The sequence below is a fragment of the Pelobates fuscus genome, chromosome 4, assembly GCF_036172605.1.
Source record: "Pelobates fuscus isolate aPelFus1 chromosome 4, aPelFus1.pri, whole genome shotgun sequence".
Taxonomy (NCBI): Eukaryota; Metazoa; Chordata; class Amphibia; order Anura; family Pelobatidae; genus Pelobates; species Pelobates fuscus.
The window spans coordinates 313562279-313580754 of record NC_086320.1 but is presented as its reverse complement, the minus strand read 5'-3'; the positions used below and the strand labels follow the sequence as shown (position 1 = coordinate 313580754).

The window sequence follows — 18476 nt, the reverse complement described above, 5'->3', positions numbered from 1 at the left end:
AATATAAGTACACACAGATCACTGTATTCCATAAGAATTCAATTCTGCAAATAAAATAAAATAGAATAAAAGGCTACCCAATTAAGCTGCTGAAATGAAACGGAATACCTATAGACACCCATTATAGCAAAGAACTGCGTGAATGGAACACAGATACACATACCTCCAGTATCTGCTGGTGAATAGAAGTCCCTTCGTAATTATCTTCATTACTGGTTATTGTGTCAAACATTTTCCCATGCTGCAAAATTTATCAGCAGCACAGCAACAATGATGAACACTGGTTTCTAATTAGACACCGCTGCAAAGAATTTATAATTCTGGTCGAAACAGACGTAAAAAAAAATAATAATAATAATAAGACAAAATGGAGAAAACAGACTTTTTAACAAAGTCGTCTAAATCCGTAATTTCATATTCAGTGTATGTTTTAATTTCTGCTTGACAAGCAATACAGACTTTTTTTTTTTTTTTTTAAGTAGGAAACTTGTTTCATCATTTCTTCTGGTAAGCTGGTCAAAAAGCCCAACTATTACAATGAATGTAGAAGCTGGAAGAACTGGCATGTACTTAAAGGCTCCAACCCTTTTTCATGAAATCATTTTTTTAAAGCGGCACTGTCATGCCGAACTTACCTTTCCTCAATCTCTTCCTCTTCTCACCCTCTCTCGGGATCTGTTATTCTTTTCTTCCTGTCTTCTTTAGTTTTCTTTAAAACCATAAGACAAAGTAGGGACTCTTTGTCTTATGGGATTCCTCCGCTTGACCAGCTCTGACCAGCGGAGGAGCAAAGTGTGCTTCATTTCCGCTGGTCAGAGCAATTTTCCCATGATCCCTAGCTTTCCTCCCAGTTCCCACAATACTTCCTGTCAGTATTGCCGAAAGTCCTGTCACTTAGACAGAACGCCGGCAAAACTGCCGAATTGCATCCTAACAGAATGAGCACCGTTTCTCCATTGGTGTTAGGATGCAATTCGGTACTTTGTTCGGATCGGAATTTCATTCAAATGAATGAAACTCCGATCCTATTCATTGCTGTGGCTGCATCTTGCAGCCGCTTAGTAGATAACTCCCTAATTCCCACGGTATCAGGGAGCTATCTACTAAAAGGCTGAAAGACCTAAATTGGTCTTTCAGACAAATTTACTAACACCAAGTAAAAATGACTTGGTATTAGTAAATAATATGCCCCTACTCGCTATACCGCGAGTAGGGGCATGTCTAGTAAGCAGTGAGCAGCCTGTGGCTGCTCACTGTAGAAAAAAAATAAAAAAAATATTGCCCCCCACCCCTAAATGACGGGCGGGGGCCGTAAAGTAAAATAAGGGAGGGAGACCTATTGTCCCCGGCCCCCACCCCTGAGCGGTGGGTGGGGGCCATAAAGATAATGAGGGGGGGGGACCTACTGTCCTCCCCCCCGGCCCCCACCCCTGGGCGGCGGGTGGGGGCCATAATAGTAGTAGGGGGGGGACCTACTGTCCCCCCCCCCCGGCCCCCACCCCTGGCCGGCGGGTGGGGGCCATAATAGTAATAAAGGGGGGGGGGGACCTACTGTCCTCCCCCCCGGCCCCCACCCCTGGGCGGCGGGTGGGGGCCATAATAGTAATAAGGGGGGGGGGACCTACTGTCCTCCCCCCCGGCCCCCACCCCTGGGCGGCGGATGGGGGCCATAATAGTAGTAGGGGGGGGGGGACCTACTGTCCTCCCCCCCGGCCCCCACCCCTGGCCGGCGGGTGGGGGCCATAATAGTAATAAAGGGGGGGGGGACCTACTGTCCTCCCCCCCGGCCCCCACCCCTGGGCGGCGGGTGGGGGCCATAATAGTAATAAGGGGGGGGGGGACCTACTGTCCTCCACCCCCCGGCCCCCACCCCTGGGCGGCGGGTGGGGGCCATAATAGTAATAGGGGGGGGGGGGACCTACTGTCCTCCCCCCGGCCCCCACCCCTGGGCGGCGGGTGGGGGCCATAATAGTAATAAGGGGGGGGGACCTACTGTCCTCCAGCCCCCGGCCCCCACCCCTGGGCGGCGGGTGGGGGCCCTAATGGAAAAAAGGGGGGGGGGACCTACTGTCCTCCCCCCCGGCCCCCACCCCTGGGCGGCGGGTGGGGGCCATAATAGTAATAAGGGGGGGGGGATCTACTGTCCTCCCCCCCCCGGCCCCCACCCCTGGGCGGCGGTTGGGGCCATAAAGATAATGAGGGGGGGGGACCTACTGTCCTCCCCCCCGGCCCCCACCCCTGGGCGGCGGGTGGGGGCCATAATAGTAGTAGGGGGGGGACCTACTGTCCCCCCCCCCCGGCCCCCACCCCTGGCCGGCGGGTGGGGGCCATAATAGTAATAAAGGGGGGGGGGGACCTACTGTCCTCCCCCCCGGCCCCCACCCCTGGGCGGCGGGTGGGGGCCATAATAGTAATAAGGGGGGGGGGACCTACTGTCCTCCCCCCCGGCCCCCACCCCTGGGCGGCGGATGGGGGCCATAATAGTAGTAGGGGGGGGGGGGACCTACTGTCCTCCCCCCCGGCCCCCACCCCTGGCCGGCGGGTGGGGGCCATAATAGTAATAAAGGGGGGGGGGACCTACTGTCCTCCCCCCCGGCCCCCACCCCTGGGCGGCGGGTGGGGGCCATAATAGTAATAAGGGGGGGGGGACCTACTGTCCTCCACCCCCCGGCCCCCACCCCTGGGCGGCGGGTGGGGGCCATAATAGTAATAGGGGGGGGGGGGGACCTACTGTCCTCCCCCCGGCCCCCACCCCTGGGCGGCGGGTGGGGGCCATAATAGTAATAAGGGGGGGGGACCTACTGTCCTCCAGCCCCCGGCCCCCACCCCTGGGCGGCGGGTGGGGGCCCTAATGGAAAAAAGGGGGGGGGGACCTACTGTCCTCCCCCCCGGCCCCCACCCCTGGGCGGCGGGTGGGGGCCATAATAGTAATAAGGGGGGGGGGATCTACTGTCCTCCCCCCCCCGGCCCCCACCCCTGGGCGGCGGGTGGGGGCCATAAAGATAATGAGGGGGGGGGACCTACTGTCCTCCCCCCCGGCCCCCACCCCTGGGCGGCGGGTGGGGGCCATAATAGTAGTAGGGGGGGGACCTACTGTCCCCCCCCCCCGGCCCCCACCCCTGGCCGGCGGGTGGGGGCCATAATAGTAATAAAGGGGGGGGGGGACCTACTGTCCTCCCCCCCGGCCCCCACCCCTGGGCGGCGGGTGGGGGCCATAATAGTAATAAGGGGGGGGGGACCTACTGTCCTCCCCCCCGGCCCCCACCCCTGGGCGGCGGATGGGGGCCATAATAGTAGTAGGGGGGGGGGGACCTACTGTCCTCCCCCCCGGCCCCCACCCCTGGCCGGCGGGTGGGGGCCATAATAGTAATAAAGGGGGGGGGGACCTACTGTCCTCCCCCCCGGCCCCCACCCCTGGGCGGCGGGTGGGGGCCATAATAGTAATAAGGGGGGGGGGGACCTACTGTCCTCCACCCCCCGGCCCCCACCCCTGGGCGGCGGGTGGGGGCCATAATAGTAATAGGGGGGGGGGGGGACCTACTGTCCTCCCCCCGGCCCCCACCCCTGGGCGGCGGGTGGGGGCCATAATAGTAATAAGGGGGGGGGACCTACTGTCCTCCAGCCCCCGGCCCCCACCCCTGGGCGGCGGGTGGGGGCCCTAATGGAAAAAGGGGGGGGGGGACCTACTGTCCTCCCCCCCGGCCCCCACCCCTGGGCGGCGGGTGGGGGCCATAATAGTAATAAGGGGGGGGGGATCTACTGTCCTCCCCCCCCCGGCCCCCACCCCTGGGCGGCGGGTGGGGGCCATAACGATAATGGGGGGGGGACCTACTGTCCTCCCCCCCGCCCCCACCCCTGGGCGGCGGGTGGGGGCACTAAGTAAATTCCCCCCCCCCCCCCATCAAGGTGACTAGGGGTGCCCAAGCCCCTAGTCACCCACCCCCCACCCAAATAAAAAATGCCCCTACCTACCCCCCTCACCCTAAAAAATAGTGAGGGGGGAATAAAATTGCTAACCTGTAAAGTAAAATTAAACTTACCATTCGACGTCTTCTTTTTTCTAAAATCTTCATTTTTCAGCCCCAAAAAAGGCCAAATAAAAAACCATCATAGCCGTCGAACTAAAAATAAAATAAAAAACCCGAGCGCAAAAAAAAAAACCCGACGAAAAGAAAAAACCCGAGCGCACAAAAAAATAATCCATCTTCACCCATGGAGGGCTCCGCGCAGACTGAGCTCCGCAGGGCGGGGCAAGGCTTATAAAGCCTTGCCCCGCCCTGCAATTAGCCTAAGAACACTCTGATTGGTGGGTTTAAGCCAATCAGAGTGCTCTTTGTCATTTTACAAGCGTGGGAAAGTTCTTTGGAATTTTCCCACGCTTGTAAAATGACACAGAGCACTGTGATTGGATGGCTTGAAAGCCATCCAATCACAGTGCTCTGTGTCATTTTACAAGCGTGGGAAAGTTCTTTGGAACTTTCCCACGCTTGTAAAATGACACAGAGCACTGTGATTGGATGGATTTAAAGCCATCCAATCACAGTGCTCTGTGTCATTTTACAAGCGTGGGAAAATTCCAAAGAACTTTCCCACGCTTGTAAAATGACACAGAGCACTGTGATTGGATGGCTTGAAATCCATCCAATCACAGTGCTCTGTGTCATTTTACAAGCGTGGGAAAATTCCAAAGAACTTTCCCACGCTTGTAAAATGACACAGAGCACTGTGATTGGATGGATTTAAAGCCATCCAATCACAGTGCTCTGTGTCATTTTACAAGCGTGGGAAAATTCCAAAGAACTTTCCCACGCTTGTAAAATGACACAGAGCACTGTGATTGGATGGCTTGAAATCCATCCAATCACAGTGCTCTGTGTCATTTTACAAGCGTGGGAAAATTCCAAAGAACTTTCCCACGCTTGTAAAATGACACAGAGCACTGTGATTGGATGGATTTCAAGCCATCCAATCACAGTGCTCTGTGACACTTTACAAGCGTGGGAAAATTCCAAAGAACTTTCCCACGCTTGTAAAATGACAAAGAGCACTCTGATTGGCTTAAACCCACCAATCAGAGTGTTCTTAGGCTAATTGCAGGGCGGGGCAAGGCTTTATAAGCCTTGCCCCGCCCTGCGGAGCTCAGTCTGCGCGGAGCCCTCCATGGGTGAAGATGGATTATTTTTGTGTGCGCTCGGGTTTTTTCTTTTTCGTCGGGTTTTTTTTTTGCGCACGGGTTTTTTATTTTATTTTTAGTTCGACGGCTATGATGGTTTTTTATTTGGCCTTTTTTGGGGCTGAAAAATGAAGATTTTAGAAAAAAGAAGACGTCGAATGGTAAGTTTAATTTTACTTTACAGGTTAGCAATTTTATTCCCCCCTCACTATTTTTTAGGGTGAGGGGGGTAGGAAGGGGCATTTTTTATTTGGGTGGGGGGTGGGTGACTAGGGGCTTGGGCACCCCTAGTCACCTTGATGGGGGGGGGGGGAATTTACTTAGTGCCCCCACCCGCCGCCCAGGGGTGGGGGCGGGGGGAGGACAGTAGGTCCCCCCCCATTATCGTTATGGCCCCCAGCCGCCGCCCAGGGGTGGGGGCCGGGGGGGGGGAAGGACAGTAGACCCCCCCCTTATTACTATTATGGCCCCCACCCGCCGCCCAGGGGTGGGGGCCGGGGGGAGGACAGTAGGTCCCCCCCCCCTTTTTTCCATTAGGGCCCCCACCCGCCGCCCAGGGGTGGGGGCCGGGGGCTGGAGGACAGTAGGTCCCCCCCCCCTTATTACTATTATGGCCCCCACCCGCCGCCCAGGGGTGGGGGCCGGGGGGTGGAGGACAGTAGGTCCCCCCCCCCCCTATTACTATTATGGCCCCCACCCGCCGCCCAGGGGTGGGGGCCGGGGGCTGGAGGACAGTAGGTCCCCCCCCCCTTATTACTATTATGGCCCCCACCCGCCGCCCAGGGGTGGGGGCCGGGGGGTGGAGGACAGTAGGTCCCCCCCCCCCCTATTACTATTATGGCCCCCACCCGCCGCCCAGGGGTGGGGGCCGGGGGGTGGAGGACAGTAGGTCCCCCCCCCTTATTACTATTATGGCCCCCACCCGCCGCCCAGGGGTGGGGGCCTGAGGGGAGGACAGTAGGTCCCCCCTCATTCCCATTATGGCCCCCACCCGCCGTCCAGGGGTGGGGGCCGGCGGGGGAGGACAGTAGGCCCCCCGTCCCCCCCTTATTACCCTTTTTTTTTTTTTTTTTACAGTGAGCAGCCACAGGCTGCTCACTGTTTAGTGGACATGCCCCTACTCGCGATATAGCGAGTAGGGGCATTGGGGAGATTTTAATCTCCCTTGTGCTATTATGGGGGTCATATTGACCCCCATAGAGTGAGGGGGGGACCTGGGGGGCTTATGAAGTGGTGGGGAGCTCTGCTCCCTGCCGCTTCTATAGTTACATATTACAAGGAGGGAGCTGCACGCCGGTAGCTCCCTCCTTGTAATAAACTGAACGAACAAACTAACACTGATACACAGTGTTAGTTTGTTCGTCTGATTTTTTCTATTCATTCATTCGTCTGTCTGATGAATGAATGAATAGGTGAAATTCCCGTTCGCATGTCCAGGTGTTTCACTGGGCATGTGCGGGAATCTCACAGTCTGTGTAGTGTGGGTAGATGACGTGTCCCATAGGGACTTCACCTACCCACACAAAGATGGCGGCGCCCTGAATAAAGATCGGGCAGAAAATAAAGAATAAAAAATAGGTAATGTGGGGGGCATAGGGGCATTTGGGGGTGACTAGGGGGTCGATTGGATGTAGTTGAGGCGGGAGGGGGGTTAAAAAAAAAACGGAATTCGGCATGACAGTGCCGCTTTAACTGTATAGTGCCCTATTGGTCATTAGTAATGAGCCCCCCCCCCTCCTGTCATGTAAAACACTATCAAGTAAGGTGTTAAAGGACCACTATAGGCACTCTGACCACTTCAGCTCAATGAAGTGGTGTGGGTGCCAGGTCCCTCTAGTTTTAACCGAGGGAGCCCGGCGCTGGATTAAGGTATGTGGCTTAAGGGATTTTCACCCCTTCAGCAAAGCAGGAGGGGGATCCAGGGGGGGGGGGGGCGGCAAATGGGGCTAATAACCTTTTAGTGCCAGGAAAACAAGTTTGTTTTCCTGGCACTATAGTGCTCCTTTAACTTACATGTAATGCAGTGCCGGTTAAAGCTCCCTGTGCTAATTTCCATTCTCCTGTGGATGATACCACAGCCTCCAGTGCGAGGTCCAATCAAATGCTTCTCACCAGCTCAGAGAGCATATGTACCTTCTGAGCCAATAAGGGGGAAGGGGGGGAGGTGTGGACAAAGGAGGGAGGGAATATTCAAATAAACCCCTCCAAAAAATAAGCATTTAAAGTATTTGCATGGTATGCAAGGCTGGGCAGTGATAAACGTTTTCTTTTTTTTTTTAACAAAAATTAAATAAAATATTAACAACCCATAACATATAATTATGATTACTCATGTATGTGGAACACCAACTATTATTTTGTTTGCTATGGGGAAATAACAGGTCTACTGGTCATTTGTAAATACACCAAAAATGACTTGGGGCTCAGCGCATTTAGCATTTTTTTCGTTTCTTTAACAGACTACTAGGCCATACCTTCGTACCTCCCTGGACACAGATATGTGTCACGTTCCCCAGGTTATCTATCTCATGTCTCATTTCTCTACTGCACTAGTAAATAAAATATTTTATATGATAGAAATTAGTGTGTGTGTGTGTGTATATGTATGTGTGTATATATATATATACACAGATACAGATACACACACACCTATCAATATATCTATCTGAAACTATCTATATATTTGTGTGCTAAAAAAACAAAACAAAAAACACAATCATTTTAACCTTCTTGAAACAGTAAAACAGCAGATTTTGCTCCGGCCTTCAGTGAGTCTTTTAAGCATTTCAGCTAGTGTGTGTTATGACCCCGTCTCTCATTAGCGATGTTAAAACTTTGTTTATGCAGACGTACAGAAGCTGTGCTTGGCTTGTTCAGCGCAAGGCTTTAGTGGAATGCACAGCACAGTTATTTTAGATTTAAGATTACAAATAAATTTCACTTCCCTGGTTCCAGATGCACATGTTCAATGACTGGAAAATTAGTTTAGGTGTCATGGTGTATAACAGACTACCCACAGAATGTATTCACGACAAGAATCGCGTTCCAAGCAGCTGCTTTAGCTCATCACTTCCTCAAACTACATTGTCACTGCTAGCAAGTGAGTGAAGAACACAAGCCATAGTGACACACATAATCGCAGACAGTTTTCTCTCACCATGCAGCGCTCAGTTGGATTACAGCTTATTATTACCCTAAATTGAAAGAACTGCAAACTTTAACTAGAATTATTTAATTTGATTTTCCTGTCTCGGTAATCAGGACAGCATCTAGTGTCAATCATACAACAACAGAACAGGATAAGACGCTGTTTAGCATCTCAGGAGAACACAGCACCCTGCCCACCATCATCCCTACAATTAAATTGTGATAATTAGATAGATACTAAGATAGATAGATAGATAGATAGATGGATACAAAAAAATTACTCAAGGTATCTTAATTACTGCTATTGATTAAAAAGAAGAAGGAAAAAAACAAAAAACATCCAATTTAAATTTATCTAAAATTTTGCCACAAATGGGGGGAAAAATCATTCAGGACTCCTAACTGAAAGTCAGATTTCTCATTGAATCAAGAAGCTGTTAAACCACATATTAAATATTACATCCTTGTACATTCTGGTTTTCCAATAAAAGCATCTAAAAGATATTATTTTAAAATCTGCACAAAATCACATAAGACAACCTCTTAGGCAGAGAATATGGAGTCTTTACTTCTTCTTACTGTAAAGAACATTTTCCCCACTGAAGGCAATATCTTTAGGTCTAATTCGGAAGCCTTGCCCTTTGTACAGTCCAGTAATGAAAAGGACTGAAACATTGTTGGCGCAGCTTTATGTTCCTTTGAATTGTGGGGGTATAAATTGTCTCAGTATAGGACCATAGAAGAAAAGAGATTGAGTGCTCTTCAAGTTTTGAATATTTATGCGTGCTGCTGTAGAACGTTTTCATTGAATGTCAAGCCAGTTTGATAGATAATTTTAAATTAAAATAATGCAAGAAATAAAGCTTATTTAAAAAAATAAAACTATATGATTAAATTTGCAGTTTGCAGCACGTAAAACATTATTATACGTTTAATTAGACAACAAAACTTTCTGTGTTTTTTAGCATTCTGTAAGGTGTATAATCATGAAATTACAACAATTGAACTGAACCAAAAATGTTAAACTGAAGTAGTTAAAAAGAACAAGTGGCAATGGATTCTCAATGTGGATTTAGAGTAATGCAGCAAGAGACCGTTCCTACCTATTTCGCTCCTTTCAGGGTTCAATGGGTCGAAACCTACTTCTTGATCTTCTGATTGCAAGGGATGGCTGGTTTCAGATTTGGGAAGGGACATCTTGACGTGTGCATAAAAAAGTTAGTTCTGAAACTAAAGAGAAGAAGAAGTGTAAAAGGTTTGTCTGAAACACGGGAGTAAAACAGACATCAATTTCAAAGTCAATGAGTCATAAAGGCAGAAGAGTATCAAAGCAACAATTTAAAAACAAACAAAAAATGCTTACAAACGTACTGTTTAAAATGCATCAACTTGATGGTATTTTATTGAGTCCACTATAGGAGAGCTGGCTTTATTGTAAGACGGGTGGCATGGACTCAAACTACTTGAAAGTAGTCTCATAGCACTCAATACTCAAAGCTGATAAGGGAGCCTGGACATTTCATGGTGCAAGAAAGCACCCTATATCCGTAATAATAATGCCATTTTACTTTGTCTACGTGAAGTAATATATCCGTGGACGCTCATGAATGCCAAGTCTTAAAATGTCTCAACTTTTATAATTTAACCCTATTTTGTCCTTCCATAGTACAGTAGAACATTCACCAAACCTTTCAGAGCATCCAACCTTATCTATAGATCAACACCTCCCAAAAAGAAAAGCTCATCCAAATGGTAATTAATGACAGATGGTATTGCTGCTGGGCATATGACTCTGTATATTGCAATCAGGACTTTTATAGCTGGCAATATAAAATGATTGAAGATATAAACAGTGCCTCGGTGACCCAGGACAGCACTTTATTAATAGAGTGAGTGTAAGGTTTGGCTTACATTTGCCACTTACAATTTTAAAAAGCTCCTACTGACATGAACCCAAAGTCCCAAATTGTAGAGATGTGGAACCGCTGCTAGTGTTCTAGAGCAATTTTTAAAAAATTGGCCTTTTAGTGAATGACCTGATAATGTTGCATTCCTCTCTTAACATGTCCGGTTAAATTTAATATTTAATATTATATTCCTCAGTTTAATGAAGTTACTGGGAAAAAAATGTTAATTCTGGATTCCAGTCAAGTAAGCAAGCCATGTGAGTTGATCTAACCATGCTTCACTTCTTGTTTCTGGACTATTAGACTCACTGCCCTCTTTCTTGTAATGATGAAAGTAAATTATTAATTTTCTGTGAGGCTGGTTACATAAAAGACTATCTGTATGCAATAAGCATAAAGTAACCCAGCCACATATAATTGGGTCATTAAAGTGTTCTATTACTCATTTGTTAGGGAACCTTAGGGGTTAAAAGGTTTTTTTTTTTTCTTGTTTTTTTTTTTTTCAAACTTCCACAAGTTGAGTCCAAGAATTCTGAACGTTTGCTGTATTTGTTATATTAAAAATGTCTTGCTACAAAGCTGACAATTTTTTAAACTAGAACAGGTATATAGCTGATAACACACCTACTGCGATGTGCATTATATTAAGGTTATTATATCCCAGAATTTAGCATTTTATTTAATAATAACACACTTTTACAGAGAAGGGGAGGGTGGGGGGGGGGGGGCAACTGAGAAGGGATCAATGAAGAGCTTAGGATGAAAGGATAATAAGAGAGAGTGGGGAGCAGTGTAGGAAGAAGGAAGGGGGTGGGGAAGCAGGAGGAAGGGGAAGGAAAATGTGATGACAATAGATAAGGAAGAGGGGAAGAAAGCAGTGAGAGGGGAAGGGGAAAAAAGCTGGGGGAAATGAAAACAGATATGGAGGGAGAGGAAAGGGGGAGCGAGTGGGAAGGGGAAATAAGGAAGAGAAAATGTAAGTAAGAGAGGGAGGGATGAATAAATAAAGGGGTTACTAAAAAGAGATCTAAGAAAGCTACAAACATTGTCAGTGAGCCTTGGACATGTTAGTTATGCATGATTTCTCTACGGCTTGGGCCCTTTTTTTTGTATTGGTTGGAGGAAAACAAAAGACCATAACAACTGTACAAATCCTCACTTTAAGTCACCAACAGATAGTTAAAGCCATGAAATAAAAATAGACATACCTTTAGAAATGATAATCAACAGTGTATATTACAGAATATTAAAATGTTTAAAAACTTGAAATTTGCAGCCTAATTTAAAGGGCAAAATATGTATGAACTATGTGACATTTAGCTTCTAGCCATTAAAGCTCAATAGCGCAGAACTGAACAGATCCCTTTACAAGTTCCATGACGGATTTATTGTTTACTCTTAAATAAAGTGCCAATACATTTTGAGAACAGCACAGAAGGGAAATCAATTGAAGGGTATGTTCCTATTCTCACAACAAAACTAGACGAAAAATAAATGGCTTAACATAGTTTAACAAATTGCTATGGATGACCCACACAGAATCTGAAAAATTTACAGGATGACTGCAGAATACTTAATTTGATCATTAGATTAGAATAATCCTAAATTCCTGACCCGTCACTTACGCACAGCTTAATCTTTGATACAAGAGGATGTTACATGTGGCTTAAAGGAAGTTAATTAAGAATCAATTGTCTGAAATCCTTAATATTTAATAGTGTTAGATTGTAAACTAAAGTGCTTTTATTATTTATTTACTCCAAACCTTACTAGAATACTTCCAATGACTACAGGGGGGCTGCGTGTTGCAAGACAAATCCATTTACAAGGCCCAATAAATTATATATACACAAGCATTTGTCTTTACACGTGCCATTCAATATTTAATATCGCCCACTGATGCCGCCCGAAAACCCTAATCAATTTCTACCAGCCATACTTTGTAATAGTCAAATGTTTTCTATTAAGTCTCTCTCATGTGGTTTAATATATATTCTCAGCACAGTGGGATATAATTATCACTAAACCGGCAGTGATGTTGTAACTATCGTACACAAGGAGGAATATCAAAAAAGAGACCACATATAGGGAAGAAAAAAAAAGTAATGTGACCTCAGGAATTAGATATTTTATCTAGGAGATAATTTAAAGTGAACCCTCTGTCTAAAAATTGTGTTAATGACAAATGTACCTTCACCGTTACACTCACCAAGGACTAAATCATCAAACAATCATTGGTAAATACATAGCTTAATGGACCACTATAGTGCCCTGAGGGTGCCCCCACCCTCAGGGCCCCCCTCCTGTCCGGCTCTAGGGGGTGGAAGGGGTTAAATTTACCTCTTTTTCCAGCGCCAGGCGGGGGACTCTCCTCCTCCATATCGCCGTCATCGGCTGAATGCACGAGTCGTGAGCGCATTCAGCCAGTCCATAGGAAAGCATTCTCAATGTTTTAATATGGATGCTGGCATCTTCTCACTGTGAAAATCACAGTGAGAAGCGCGGAAGCGGCTGTCAATGAGACAGCCACTAGAGGCTGGATTACCCTTTTATAAACAAGGGTTAATCCTAGATGGACCTGGCACCCAGACCACTTCATTAAGCTGAAGTGGTCTGGGTGCCTATAGTGGTCCTGTAAAACATATATCTGAAGGAATACTATAGTCACCAGAACAGCTACAGTTTATTGTGAGTGTTCTTATAGTCAGTCCATGTAGGCTTTTTAATGTAAACACTGCATTTTTACAGAAAAGACAGTGTTTACATTACAGCCTAGGAACATCTCTAGTGGCCACTCAGAATTTATGATCTCAGCCAATCCAATGATTTACTATGGAAAAAAGAAAAATTATTATGGAAAATGTGAATAAATTGTCTTTCTAACCCGAGGTAAGGGGGGTCGACCACCTTTACGTGCTTTTAGAACTATAGTGTCAGGAATACATGTTTGTGTTCCTGACATTTAAGGTGCCCCTTTAAATAAAGATGATCTCCTCCAGCTCTAAGATTGTGATAGAGGCTACAGGATGCCCCAGAAACATCTCGAACGTATGTGGTTAAATTGTTGTACAAACACTCAGAACCAAGGCGCATGTGTAGGAATGCTAGAAATGCTTAATACGTAGTTAATACATTTTGAGATAAGTATAGGCTTGCTAATAGGTTATCAATTAATGCAGTATGGGTACAACACTTGTATTTCCCCTGTACGTATGAACTGCATCATATGTGATATATAAGCTTTGTTAACTTGTGACTCGCCTCTCAGTTTTTTGTAGACGCTAGTCTGACCGAGACATTCTGCAGAATAAAACGGTTTGTTTTTCTATGACCTGTGTCCGGAGTGAGTCTGTGTAACCTGATACCAAGAGCATCTGCTGCAAGATGACTTGGTAAAAATGACCAACTTCTGCCACCAACAAAATAACACATGGCATCCTTCAATGTCTAGTGCATGGGTACATGAATTTAGGGATATCACAGGGCCATTACACTGGTGGCTTGACAAAGATACCTGTGAAGGTTAAAAGGTTGCGTAGTTCACGATGGATACAATATCAGGTCACTCAGTATCAAGCATTATTTTAGTGTTTGAGGAATTTGTTTAGCTCTTAACTACCTGTAAATGGAAAATAAATCACAAAAGACGATGTTATGTAAAGCACAACACTGCGCGCATATCAAATTACCTATCATGTCACTGAGCAGCTATAACAGTAAGTACCTAGCATGTCACTGCGTTTTATTTGGCAGTAAGTAACCAGGATATCATTGTGTATATGTAGCAATATTTAGGACATTACTTCTATAAATGGTTGCTAAAGACCACTGATCTTGGATATAACCGTGTTCACTCAATATTACCAATTCCGGACAGCTAACATACTGTACATCACTATACATGTTTGTAAATTCTGACAAACAAGAACATGTAAAGAGATTAAACAGGAATATCTGTGCAAATGAGCTTACAATCTAATGGAAGCAGAGAGCAATTACAGGTGTAGAAAAATGTGGCGAGGAGAGAATAAATGGACTGATGGTAATTTTCATATCATATTCAGCCTTTCTTCAAAACTGTTAAGTCTGAATCATGAAAGGTTAATTTTGGTAGCTACAGATCTGGTTCACTTAAAGGGACACTCTAAGTCTTATAACCACTACAGATCATAGCAGTGATTATGGTGCAAAGAGACAGTGGGCATTGCTCCAAATATTTGCATCAAACGGTTTTACAGCAGACACCCTGTAGAAAGTATCCCCCCCCACCCCACCCACCCGTTTTAGTGTGTGCATTCTAATCTTGTTGTTTTGCAAACCTCTCAACGGACAGTCAGAAAAGCACTCAATGCAATGCAGTGCAAAGCTGAACAGGTAAACAGCCAAGTGGCAAGTGAGGGATCAGATTAGCCCTGTTTTGTTTTGTTTTTTTCATACCACTGCCAAATGATGCAAACTGAAAAAATTCAGCCACAGACACCTTGCACTAAAACAATTACAGTAACCTCAGCGACTTCTGGGCTAGGTATGGCCAACAAGTGGGTGACAGGTAACTGTGATGCTAATTGCAATGGCCCACCCCCAAACCCTGTGTAAATCCTACCTAGAAACCCTAAATTTAACTGTTGGTGCACCACGAGCAAGGTTAAACCATCACTTGGCACCAGGTGATGGGCTGTCAGGTGATCAGTAGGATCGAAGTCTCTTGATGTGACTTGGAGAAAGCTCTGTCAATTCCCTGTTTGCTCACAACAAAGACAATTCAACAAAGATGATGTCTATTTAAATGTAACTGAGCGACAGACTCAGCAGCAAGCAAATCTTCGGAGCAGTTGATATACAAGGTAGATAAGGTAGGTAGATAAGGAAGCAGGTCAGCTGCTGGGGTATTAGAACGTTATCTTTCAAACATAAAACCTCTGTGTAAAGCATGTGAATAGATAATGAAATGGTAATTACTCATTTGCACTCCCCTTGGCGCATCCCACCTTCACTCTATTGCTGACATGTCAGTATGGTAAAAAGCCAGTTTTCACGGTTGATGATTTGATTTTACTAACAACAATAGCACAGAATCTTTACCAAGCTTTAGAGTGTAAATTAATGAACGATTCTCTATCAAACAATTCTGTCTGGTGCAGCATCCAGATGAACGGGGGGAAAGTTGTGCACACACTTTATAACAGGCAGCTATGGCTGCAGGTAATGTACGTCTATTGCTAAAAGTACAAGATCTACATTTGACATCTGTCTATATTCCATTTTGGAAAGCCAGTGTGACTTAATACTGCCACTTTAAACACACTGGATATTGCATAGATTTCTAGCTGTACCACTGCAGGGGAGTTAATATTCATCAAGCCTACCAAATCAGCATTTTGGAAAATGGATGTATACATTTGATAGATAATTCAATAACTTTAGGCTTTTTATCCTGAAGAAAATAACAGTCTACAAACAGAAAATGAAGTGGTATCACTGGAAGATCTCTTTTACTGATTCTCAGATAATCTAATTAACATGTAAAAGCCTCCACAATGGGGAGTAGGGCAAGCCAATGACATAAGATGATGATGCAAGAAAAAGGAGCATATCACCCTAAATAATTGTCAGGCAGTCTTGTTAGCCTGCCAACCATGCTGTCCCATTTAAAGGATCCCTCTTATGTATTTTTTATGGTTTTCCTTCCCCTGTATTTTAAGGAATATACACACCTCCTAACCACTTACCTTTATCACACCTCCCAACATCCACAGTCCCAGAATACCACCTATCTGTTAACATTACTGGCAGGCCAGGCTGATGTGAATAAACACCATGCTGCCTGCCAGTCATTTCAGCCAGTCTAGCTTACTTTCAGGGATCTTGCAGGTTCCCTGAACATGGCCAAGTGTGTCTTACGACGTGCTTGCACTATGATTGTTGTGGACGATTCCCTGGTGCCTCAAATGCGAGACACCAGAGAACAAAGTTGGGGCGGCAGGGCAGGACCTGAAAATCAGGATTGTTTCACTGAATTCAGGACTATTGAGAGGTATATTTTATTTAATATATATTATTTATAATTAACTGAAAAGAGAAAAAAAGAATCTCCTGTACAGGGGATCTTAGGGCTGGCAAAAAAGAAAATTGGACAACCGTGGTGAGATAATACCATAAAGTATGGTGTGTATATATTTTTTTGTCACTTCCCAGCCTCACTAGGGACACTTTACTGCACTATGGGTGCTTAGACCCATTTTTTATTGTTGCACTGTGTTGCTCCCAGTTAACTATGGTGATGGGATATTAGGCAATCGATTTAACAGCTTAGATTAACCCGTTAACGCCGTTACGGCGTTCCATGCCGTCCCCATTATAATGGGCTTTAAAGCCGTTGCGGCGGCATGGAACGCCGTAACGGCTTTGAGCCCCAGGAGGTAAGTTATACTTACCTCCGTCGCGATCCTCTTCTGGGGGGCTGCCTGACAGCCCAGGCAGCCCTCCCACGGCAAATATGGCCGCCTATAGCTGGCTATGGATCTGCCAGCAGAGGGACTGTCTGAAATATCAGACAGTCCCCCTGCTGGTAAGAAAGTATAAAAAAAGAAATTAAACATGTTAAAAATTAAATTGAAAATATTTTTATATATATTATGTATATATAATATATATACATATTATATATATGTAACGTCATACAAAGTGTATTTTAATACTAATATAAGTATATATATTAGCATTAAAATACACTTAGAATGATGTTACATATATATAATATGTATATATATTATATTTGTGTACGGGATTATGGAAGGGGCGCACATTAAACTGTGTGTAATTTAATATATGAAAGTCGGTTGAGGTGTGCCGAAACCGACGTGAGGTTAGGCCTGCAAAAGAGGGCCCACCCAGGTATAATGATATATGAAGAGGGTGTGGTGGGAGGGAATTTCCGAAATCGTCGCAGACAGGTGAGTAAGGGGATTTGCTGGGTTTAAATAGCCATAAAATCCCTCCCACAATTTCAGGCATACGCCTTCTATTTGTGTACGGGATTATGGAAGGGGCGCACATTAAACTGTGTGTAATTTAATATATGAAAGTCGGTTGAGGTGTGCCGAAACCGACGTGAGGTTAGGCCTGCAAAAGAGGGCCAAAAAGTGTGTGACATTTATTAAACATAACAAAACATTTAGACATATTATAGAAAGCGAGCCTGATTTCTTTCTGGATTTGCAATGAACCGGTTGTATGCCGAGGACTTCCAGCGACCCATCTTCTCTACAAGATGAGTTGGAACTGGATGACTTGAGGCTGCTGTGGCGGCCCTAACACAGAATGAATGTACCGAGAAGGAACTTCGGATGGAGGCCAAGACTAACAAACAAGGAGCGAATGTATGGCATGAACTGTTTGAGAGATGTGGCAAAAATTGTACGAGCAACCATTATAATCGGAACGCATTTAGCATCTAGAACCACATACAATACATACACATATCGTAAGCCGTAGAGTACGTTTGCTTAGTATTAGTGGACAAATCTTACCTGCATAGACTCTAACTACAGGCATGATTGATACCTTTTTTGACCTGCAGAGGAAATCTGGACTGTGTGTTCTTTATCTCAACCGTTACGTTTAAGCAAGGTCCGACTTCAGGACTTCGGAAGTGGCTAAAGCGGAGGAAACTGCAGGGGAACTTGAGACGTCAGGGTTAGCGTTTATTAAAGATAATACGATACCTGGAGCTAGTTCTTGTAGCATGCTGTGAGGAGGAAGGAAACGTAATAGGTTTAAATTATGCGAAACTCAGAAGCTCATTGAGCTTTCTCGTGTAGTAGAGCTGCTAGCTAATGGGAACCAATAGGTGAAGATAAGGACTATCCCGTAAGAGTTGAGGCCGTGCCAGTAGCCCTGTGTTTGAGAGAAGCCCTACCTACGATTTAGGCCATGTGGACTTGTCCCATCTAAGCGCGGCAGGGTATTAACCTCTTGTGGAAAAGCGTTAACCTGACCGAACACGTGCGATTACCTGCATTAAACCATAGCGAAAAAGGACTGTAACAGGCGCCTGAAGAAACTGCCGTGACGTGAATCGAAGAATAGAATGCAAAACCGTGACCCACCGTAGGGAAATGTTTGCACGAGAGAGGAACCTGAAGAGGAGCTTTGACAAAATTTGAAGACGATATGTGTTCGTATAGCGAGTACCCTATAGCAGCTACTTGGTAGGCATGAGATCGTGAAAGATCGTACAACAGGATGCA

General features: G+C 45.7%; 1 protein-coding gene across 2 annotated transcripts in view; it reads right to left on the bottom strand.

Moving 5' to 3' along the window:
• The window catches only part of TBC1D5 (TBC1 domain family member 5), a 571110-nt gene that overhangs the window by 384679 nt on the left and 167955 nt on the right, over positions 1-18476 (bottom strand). For both annotated transcript variants that reach the window (XM_063452310.1, XM_063452309.1), the window contains exon 4: positions 9424-9550. In XM_063452310.1, the coding sequence (XP_063308380.1) occupies positions 9424-9517 (94 nt within the window). In that variant the 5' untranslated portion in view covers positions 9518-9550. The remainder of the gene's footprint in view (positions 1-9423; positions 9551-18476) is intronic.